Here is a 10179-nt window from a genome sequence, read left to right as displayed (position 1 = left end):
ACAATGAAACTCTCCGCCATAGGGATAGATTAAATGAAATATTCCCTGACCAAGATTAGCTGTCCTTTTAGTCACGTTGATGAGATGCCAGTGGCCATTCTAATTCTGTGCTCTCTCTGTGTGTCAGGTGGCTCGTGAGGCTCACTTCTCAGGCCAGAGTTACCTGGACCTGTCTCCAGACAACATCCCTGGTCTCAGGAACAACTTCTACACCGGGTTCGGCTTCCGCACAGACCAGAAGAACGGACTCATGTTCTACCACCAGGCTCAGGTACTGCTCGCATTCTCTCTCTGTTTTCTCTCTGTCTCTCCGTCCTCTCTCTGTCTGTTCTCTCTCTCTGTCTCTGTCTGTTCTCTCTCTGTCTCTCTCTTGCTCTCTGTTCTGTCTCTCTGTCCCCTCTCTCTGTCTGTCTGTTCTCTCTCTATCTCTCCATCCTCTCTGTTCTGTCTCTCCGTTCTCTCTCTCTGTCTCTCTCTGTTCTTTCTCTGTCTCTCTCTATCTCTCTGTCTCTCTCTGTTCTTTCTCTATCTCTCCGTCCTCTCTCTGTCTCTCCCTTCTCTCTCTGTCTCTCTCTCTCTCTCTCTCTCTCTCTCTATCTGGTGTTCTCTCATCAGGACAGAGTGTGATGTAATGTGTTCTCTCATCAGGACAGAGTGTGATGTAATGTGTTCTCTCATCAGGACAGAGTGTGATGTAATGTGTTCTCTCATCAGGACAGAGTGTGATGTAATGTGTTCTCTCATCAGGACAGAGTGTGATGTAATGTGTTCTCTCATCAGGACAGAGTGTGATGTAATGTGTTCTCTCATCAGGACAGAGTGTGATGTAATGTGTTCTCTCTGGTCAGGACGGTGTGTAATGTAATGTAATGTGTGTTTTGTCTGGTCAGGACGGTGTGTGTCAGGTGTTCCTGGATAAGGGTCATGTGGTAGTGAGGGCGGCTGACAGCGAGGTGAAGACTCAGCAGACTTACAACGATGACAACGATCATTATTTAACTCTGTACAGCAACAACAATGGGTAGGCTTTTCCATCCGTCAACTACATGATTGTTATGTACCACTGATCTCTTGAGTTGACTAAGGCTAATTCAACATACATTATACTCCTATTTTAGTTAGATGCTGTAGGATCTCAATGAAACCCCTGCCCATGTGACATGTTGTGTCTCTGACGTGTTGCTGATGTCCTGTGTTGTTGGTTTGTGTCTCTGACATGTTGCTGATATCTTGTGTTGTTGGTTTGTGTCACTAACATGTTGCTGATATCTTGTGTTGTTGGTTTGTGTCTCTGACGTGTTGCTGATGTCTTGTGTTGTTGGTTTGTGTCTCTGACGTGTTGCTGATGTCTTGTATCGTGGTTTGTGTCGCTGTAGGTTACGTCTTTATGTGGATGACGTCCTGGAGAAGGCTGGGGATACTGGTCGTGGAGGGGCCAGCAGCAAGGCGCTACTACTACCTGGAGGGGTCTACCTGGGAGGAACACCTGACAACAGCCTCAGCAACCTTACCGGCTGTCTTAGCAACCTGTTCATCAAGAGGTTAGTAACCTTACTGGCTGCCATAGTAACCTTACCGGCTGTCTTAGCAACCTGTTCATCAAGAGGTTAGTAACCTTACTGGCTGCCGTAGTAACCTTACCGGCTGTCTTAGCAACCTGTTCATCAAGAGGTTAGTAACCTTACTGGCTGCCATAGTAACCTTACCGGCGGTCTTAGCAACCTTCCCGGCTGTCTTAGCACCCTTTTCATCAAGAGGTTAGTAACCTAACTGGCTGCCATAGTAACCTTAACTTACCTTATCGTCTGTCTTAGCACCCTGTTTATCAAAAGGATAGTAACCTTACTGGCTGCCATAGTAACCTTACCGGCTATCTTAGCACCCTTTTCATCAAGAGGTTAGTAACCTAACTGGCTGCCATAGTAACCTTAACTTACCTTATCGTCTGTCTTCGCAACCTGTTAATCAAGAGATGAACAAAAGATAGGGTTAAGAGCACAGGAGTAGACAGAGCAGAGAAAGTAGGGAGGATTACATGAGTTTCGCAGTTTAAATTTAGAGATGGATATGTTGCTAATACTACTAGATCAGAAGCTAATTTTCGAAGACTAGATGTGATATATACCACTGTGTGTAAGACTGTAACTGTAGCCCATGGCAACGGGCTGACAGCACTATAACGACTGTACTCTACAGAGACAAGCCTTCTCAGATGGTGATGAACCTGATGAATGCTAAGGAGAACATCGGCGTTCCTCTAGACTGTCCTGCTGCCAAGAAACCTCAGCAGATCCTGGCCACACTCCCACGCCAGAAGAGGCCTAAGGTACCTGATCTGACAATATCACATTCACTCTGTGGGTTGACCTGCCATCATAGAGATATACAGTATATTACTGTAATATATAGCATTCACTCTGTGGGTTGACCTGCCACCATAGAGATATACAGTATATTACTGTAATATATAGCATTCACTCTGTATCAAGTGGGTTGACCTGCCATCATAGAGATATACAGTATATTACTGTAATATGTCACATTCACTCTGTATCGGGTGGGTTGACCTGACATCATAGAGATATACAGTATATTACTGTAATATGTCACATTCACTCTGTATCGGTGGGTTGACCTGACACCATAGAGATATACAGTATATTACTGTAATATGTCACATTCACTCTGTATCGAGTGGGTTGACCTGACACCATAGAGATATACAGTATATTACTGTAATATGTCACATTCACTCTGTATCGAGTGGGTTGACCTGCCACCATAGAGATATACAGTATATTACTGTAATATGTCACATTCACTCTGTGGGTTGACCTGCCACCATAGAGATATACAGTATATTACTGTAATATATAGCATTCACTCTGTATCAAGTGGGTTGACCTGCCATCATAGAGATATACAGTATATTACTGTAATATATAGCATCCACTCTGTATCAAGTGGGTTGACCTGACACCATAGAGATATACAGTATATTACTGTAATATATAGCATTCACTCTGTATCAAGTGGGTTGACCTGACACCATAGAGATATACAGTATATTACTGTAATATATCACATTCACTCTGTGGGTTGACCTGACACCATAGAGATATACAGTATATTACTGTAATATATCACATTCACTCTGTGGGTTGACCTGACACCATAGAGATATACAGTATATTACTGTAATATATCACATTCACTCTGTGGGTTGACCTGCCATCATAGAGATATACAGTATATTACTGTAATATATAGCATTCACTCTGTGGGTTGACCTGCCACCATAGAGATATACAGTATATTACTGTAATATATAGCATTCACTCTGTATCAAGTGGGTTGACCTGCCATCATAGAGATATACAGTATATTATTTAGCCTCTGTTTGTGTATGAATGGCTGTCTGTGTGTGTGTACGCATGTGTCTCAGTCTCCAATGCCGATGTTCACTTCACAATTAGTCTCCATCACATTTTCAGCGTCTAACTTTCATATACACCTGCTCGTTGAACATCTCATTCCAAAATCATGGCAATTAATATGGAGTTGGTCCCCTCGCCCTTTCATGCAACTTTCATGCAATAACAGCCTCCACTCGTCTGGGAAGGCTTTGCACTAGATGTTGGAACATTGCTGCTATAACAGCCTCCTCTCTTCTGGGAAGGCTTTCCACTAGATGTTGGAACATTGCTGCTATAACAGCCTCCACTCGTCTGGGAAGGCTTTCCACTAGATGTTGGAACATTGCTGCTATAACAGCCTCCACTCTTCTGGGAAGGCTTTCCACTAGATGTTGGAACATTGCTGCTATAACAGCCTCCACTCTTCTGGGAAGGCTTTCCACTAGATGTTGGAACATTGCTGCTATAACAGCCTCCACTCTTCTGGGAAGGCTTTCCACTAGATGTTGGAACATTGCTGCTATAACAGCCTCCACTCTTCTGGGAAGGCTTTCCACTAGATGTTGGAACATTGCTGCTATAACAGCCTCCACTCTTCTGGGAAGGCTTTCCACTAGATGTTGGAACATTGCTGCTATAACAGCCTCCACTCTTCTGGGAAGGCTTTCTACTAGATGTGGGAACATTGCTGCTATAACAGCCTTCACTCTTCTGGGAAGGCTTTCCACTAGATGTTGGAACATGCTGCTATAACAGCCTCCACTCTTCTGGGAAGGCTTTGCACTAGATGTTGGAACATTGCTGCTATAACAGCCTCCACTCTTCTGGGAAGGCTTTCCACTAGATGTTGGAACATTGCTGCTATAACAGCCTCCACTCTTCTGGGAAGGCTTTGCACTAGATGTTGGAACATTGCTGCTATAACAGCCTCCACTCTTCTGGGAAGGCTTTGCACTAGATGTTGGAACATTGCTGCTATAACAGCCTCCACTCTTCTGGGAAGGCTTTCCACTAGAGGTTGGAACATTGCTGCTATAACAGCCTTCACTCTTCTGGGAAGGCTTTCCACTAGATGTTGGAACATTGCTGCTATAACAGCCTCCACTCTTCTGGGAAGGCTTTCCACTAGATGATGGAACATTGCTGCTATAACAGCCTCCACTCTTCTGGGAAGGCTTTCCACTAGATGTTGGAACATTGCTGCTATAACAGCCTCCACTCTTCTGGGAAGGCTTTCCACTAGATGTTGGAACATTGCTGCTATAACAGCCTCCACTCTTCTGGGAAGGCTTTGCACTAGATGTTGGAACATTGCTGCTATAACAGCCTCCACTCTTCTGGGAAGGCTTTGCACTAGATGTAGGAACATTGCTGCTATAACAGCCTCCACTCTTCTGGGAAGGCTTTCCACTAGATGTTGGAACATGGCTGCTATAACAGCCTCCACTCTTCTGGGAAGGCTTTCCACTAGATGTTGGAACATGGCTGCTATAACAGCCTCCACTCTTCTGGGAGGGCTTTCCACTAGATGTTGGAACATTGCTGCTATAACAGCCTCCACTCTTCTGGGAAGGCTTTCCACTAGATGTTGGAACATTGCTGCTATAACAGCCTCCACTCTTCTGGGAAGGCTTTCCACTAGATGTTGGAACATTGCTGCTATAACAGCCTCCACTCTTCTGGGAAGGCTTTCTACTAGATGTTGGAACATTGCTGCTATAACAGCCTCCACTCTTCTGGGAAGGCTTTCTACTAGATGTTGGAACATTGCTGCTATAACAGCCTCCACTCTTCTGGGAAGGCTTTCCACTAGATGTTGGAACATTGCTGCTATAACAGCCTTCACTCTTCTGGGAAGGCTTTCCACTAGATGTTGGAACATTGCAGCATTAAGATTTCCCTTCCCTGGAACTAAGGGGCCCGAATCATGAAAAACAGCCCCAGACCATTATTCCTCCTCCACCAAACTTTACAGTTGCCACTTCCACTTCACAATAACAGCACTTACAGTTGACCGGGGCAGCTATAGCAGGGCAGAAATTTGACAAACTGACTTGTTGGAAAAGTGGCATCCTATGACGGTGCCAAGTTGAAAGTCACTGAGCTCTTCAGTAAGGGCCATTCTACTGCCGATATTTGTCTATGGAGGTTCCAGGGCTGTGTGCTCGATTTTATACACCTGTCAGCAACTGGTGTGGCTGAAATAGCCTGAATCCACTCATTTGAAGGGCTGTCCACATACTTTAGACCATGTAGTGTATCAGTGGATGAATAACTCTCTATCTACCTGTTGACCTGGTCTTTTACAACAACTCACTCTGATATTCTCTCTTTCCTCCCCCCCTCCCTACCTCTACAGGGTAAACACAGGAAGCCGGCGGGTGGTGGTGGGTCAGGGGGGCGGAGCCGCAGTGCCAGGGAGTCCTGCCAGGGGGAGCTGGCGAATCAGGAAGTCGGAGCTCTGCATTTCAGTGGCTCCTCCCACAGCCACCAGCGCTACGACACGCTGCCCGAGGCCTTCAGCAGGACGTGAGTACTAGTACCAGTACCCCATATCTGGTCCTCTGGGATCTAGGACTATCTAGGGTGTAGGGCTAGGAGTCTATTTGGAATTCAGCTAGAGTGGTGTTTGAGATCGGCTACATTGCAGTCGGCGACTGCAGATTACCTTGCATCCTAAATAACCGCTCAGTATTATTTGTAGATCAGACAGGCTGCTCAATCTGTGATCAGTGACGGAGCAAAATTGATGCTATCGCACATGGCCAGTAACCAATCCCTTTCCCAGTCTCTACCACCTGTAACTCACCTGTCACTGTCCCGTCTCTACCACCTGTAACTCACCTGTCACTGTCCCGTCTCTACCACCTGTAACTCACCTGTCACTGTCCGTCTCTACCACCTGTAACTCACCTGTCACTGTCCGTCTCTACCACCTGTAACTCACCTGTCACTCACCTGTCACTGTCTCACCTGTCTCTGTCCGTCCACCTGTAACTCACCTGTCACTGTCCGTCTCTACCACCTGTAACTCACCTGTCACTGTCCGTCTCTACCACCTGTAACTCACCTGTCACTGTCCGTCTCTACCACCTGTAACTCACCTGTCCTGTCCGTCTCTGTGTAACTCACCTGTCCCTCTCTCTACCACCTGTAACTCACCTGTCCCGTCTCTACCACCTGTAACTCACCTGTCACTGTCCCGTCTCTACCACCTGTAACTCACCTGTCACTGTCCGTCTCTACCACCTGTAACTCTGTACCACCTGTAACTCACCTGTCACTGTCCGTCTCTACCACCTGTAACTCACCTGTCCCGTCTCTACTGTAACTCACCTGTCACCGTCTCTACCACCTGTAACTCACCTGTCCTGTCCGTCTCTCTACCACCTGTAACTCACCTGTCACTGTCCCGTCTCTACCACCTGTAACTCACCTGTCACTGTCCCCTGTCTCTCTACCACCTGTAACTCACCTGTCACTGTCCGTCTCTACCACCTGTAACTCACCTGTCACTGTCCGTCTCTCTACCACCTGTAACTCACCTGTCACTGTCCCGTCTCTACCACCTGTAACTCACCTGTCACTGTCCCGTCTCTACCACCTGTAACTCACCTGTCACTGTCCGTCTCTACCACCTGTAACTCACCTGTCACTGTCCCTCTACCACCTGTCTCCTGTCTCCTGTACCACCTGTAACTCACCTGTCACTGTCCGTCTCTACCACCTGTAACTCACCTGTCACTGTCCGTCTCTACCACCTGTAACTCACCTGTCACTGTCCCGTCTCTACCACCTGTAACTCACCTGTCACTGTCCGTCTCTCTACCACCTGTAACTCACCTGTCACTGTCCGTCTCTACCACCTGTAACTCACCTGTCACTGTCCCGTCTCTACCACCTGTCACCTGTCCGTCTCTCTACCACCTGTAACTCACCTGTCACTGTCCGTCTCTACCACCTGTAACTCACCTGTCACTGTCCCGTCTCTACCACCTGTAACTCACCTGTCACTGTCCCGTCTCTCTACCACCTGTAACTCACCTGTCACTGTCCCGTCTCTACCACCTGTAACTCACCTGTCACTGTCCGTCTCTACCACCTGTAACTCACCTGTCACTGTCCCGTCTCTACCACCTGTAACTCACCTGTCACTGTCCGTCTCTCTGTAACCACCTGTAACTCACCTGTCACTGTCCTGTCTCTCTACCACCTGTAACTCACCTGTCACTGTCCCGTCTCTCTACCACCTGTAACTCACCTGTCACTGTCCGTCTCTCTACCTGTACCTGTCAACTCACCTGTCACTGTCCCCCGTCTCTACCACCTGTAACTCACCTGTCACTGTCCGTCTCTACCACCTGTAACTCACCTGTCACTGTCCGTCTCTACCACCTGTAACTCACCTGTCACTGTCCGTCTCTACCACCTGTAACTCACCTGTCACTAATCCACCTGTCATCCGTCTCTACCACCTTCTCACCTGTCTCTCTACCACCTGTAACTCACCTGTCACTGTCCGTCTCTCTACCACCTGTAACTCACCTGTCACTGTCCCGTCTCTACCACCTGTAACTCACCTGTCACTGTCCACCTGTCTCTCTCTACCACCTGTAACTCACCTGTCCCGTCTCTACCACCTGTAACTCACCTGTCACTGTCCACCTGTCTCTACCACCTGTAACTCACCTGTCCCGTCTCTACCACCTGTCACCTGTCACTGTCCGTCTCTACCACCTGTAACTCACCTGTCACTGTCCCGTCTCTACCACCTGTAACTCACCTGTCACTGTCCCGTCTCTACCACCTGTAACTCACCTGTCACTGTCCGTCTCTACCACCTGTAACTCACCTGTCACTGTCCGTCTCTACCACCTGTAACTCACCTGTCACTGTCCGTCTCTCTACCACCTGTAACTCACCTGTCTGTCCGTCTCTCTACCACCTGTAACTCACCTGTCACTGTCCGTCTCTCTACCACCTGTAACTCACCTGTCACTGTCCGTCTCTACCACCTGTAACTCACCTGTCACTGTCCGTCTCTACCACCTGTAACTCACCTGTCACTGTCCGTCTCTACCACCTGTAACTCACTGTAACTCACCTGTCACTGTCCCGTCTCTCCACCTGTACCACCTGTAACTCACCTGTCACTGTCCACCTGTCTCTCTACCACCTGTAACTCACCTGTCACTGTCCCATCTCTCTACCACCTGTAACTCACCTGTCACTGTCCGTCTCTACCACCTGTAACTCACCTGTCACTGTCCACCTGTCACTGTCCGTCTCTACCACCTGTAACTCACCTGTCACTGTCCCGTCTCTACCACCTGTAACTCACCTGTCACCTGTCCACCTGTCTCTACCACCTGTAACTCACCTGTCACTGTCCCGTCTCTACCACCTGTAACTCACCTGTCACTGTCCGTCTCTACCACCTGTAACTCACCTGTCACTGTCCGTCTCTACCACCTGTAACTCACCTGTCACTGTCCGTCTCTACCACCTGTAACTCACCTGTCACTGTCCGTCTCTACCACCTGTAACTCACCTGTCACTGTCCCGTCTCTACCACCTGTAACTCACCTGTCACTGTCCCGTCTCTTCCACCTGTAACTCACCTGTCACTGTCCCGTCTCTCTACCCTGTAACTCACCTGTCACTGTCCGTCTCTACCACCTGTAACTCACCTGTCACTGTCCCGTCTCTCTGTAACACCTGTAACTCACCTGTCACTGTAACTCACCTGTCCCGTCTCTACCACCTGTAACTCACCTGTCACTGTCCTGTCTCTCTCTACCTGTAACTCACCTGTCACTGTCCTCTACCACCTGTCACCTGTCTCTACCTACCTGTAACTCACCTGTCACTGTCCCTCTCTACCACCTGTAACTCACCTGTCACTGTCCCGTCTCTCCACCTGTACTCACCTGTAACTCACCTGTCACTGTCCCTGTCTCTACCACCTGTAACTCACCTGTCACTGTCCGTCTCTACCACCTGTAACTCACCTGTCACTGTCCGTCTCTACCACCTGTAACTCACCTGTCACTGTCCCAGTCTCTACCACCTGTAACTCACCTGTCCTGTCCGTCTCTACCACCTGTAACTCACCTGTCACTGTCCACCTGTCTCTCTCTACCACCTGTAACTCACCTGTCACTGTCCCGTCTCTACCACCTGTAACTCACCTGTCACTGTCCCGTCTCTACCACCTGTAACTCACCTGTCACTGTCCCGTCTCTACCACCTGTAACTCACCTGTCCTCTCTCTCTACCACCTGTCACTGTCCTGTCCCGTCTCTACCTCTCTACTCACCTGTCACTGTCCGTCTCTACCACCTGTCTCACTGTCCCTCTCCACCTGTAACTCACCTGTCACTGTCCCGTCTCTCTACCACCTGTAACTCACCTGTCACTGTCCCGTCTCTACCACCTGTAACTCACCTGTCACTGTCCCTCTACCACCTGTCTCTACCACCTGTAACTCACCTGTCACTGTCCCTGTCTCTACCACCTGTAACTCACCTGTCACTGTCCGTCTCTACCACCTGTAACTCACCTGTCACTGTCCCGTCTCTACCACCTGTAACTCACCTGTCACTGTCCCGTCTCTACCACCTGTAACTCACCTGTCACTGTCCGTCTCTACCACCTGTAACTCACCTGTCACTGTCCCGTCTCTACCACCTGTAACTCACCTGTCACTGTCCCGTCTCTACCACCTGTAACTCACCTGTCACTGTCCCAGTCTCTACCACCT

General features: G+C 48.6%; 1 protein-coding gene across 1 annotated transcript in view; it reads left to right on the top strand.

Moving 5' to 3' along the window:
* Positions 1–10179, top strand: part of lama5 (laminin, alpha 5) — a gene marked incomplete at its 5' end in the record, with an annotated part of 282983 nt that overhangs the window by 263809 nt on the left and 8995 nt on the right. Inside the window, 5 exons of the mRNA XM_042304281.1 lie at positions 128–271; positions 891–1021; positions 1377–1541; positions 2197–2326; positions 5776–5945. Coding sequence (XP_042160215.1) covers positions 128–271; positions 891–1021; positions 1377–1541; positions 2197–2326; positions 5776–5945 — 740 coding nt within the window. The remainder of the gene's footprint in view (positions 1–127; positions 272–890; positions 1022–1376; positions 1542–2196; positions 2327–5775; positions 5946–10179) is intronic.

This window comes from Oncorhynchus tshawytscha, linkage group LG22 (assembly GCF_018296145.1).
Source record: "Oncorhynchus tshawytscha isolate Ot180627B linkage group LG22, Otsh_v2.0, whole genome shotgun sequence".
In the NCBI taxonomy this organism is placed as follows: domain Eukaryota; kingdom Metazoa; phylum Chordata; class Actinopteri; order Salmoniformes; family Salmonidae; genus Oncorhynchus; species Oncorhynchus tshawytscha.
This window is presented reverse-complemented; position numbering and strand designations above follow the sequence as displayed.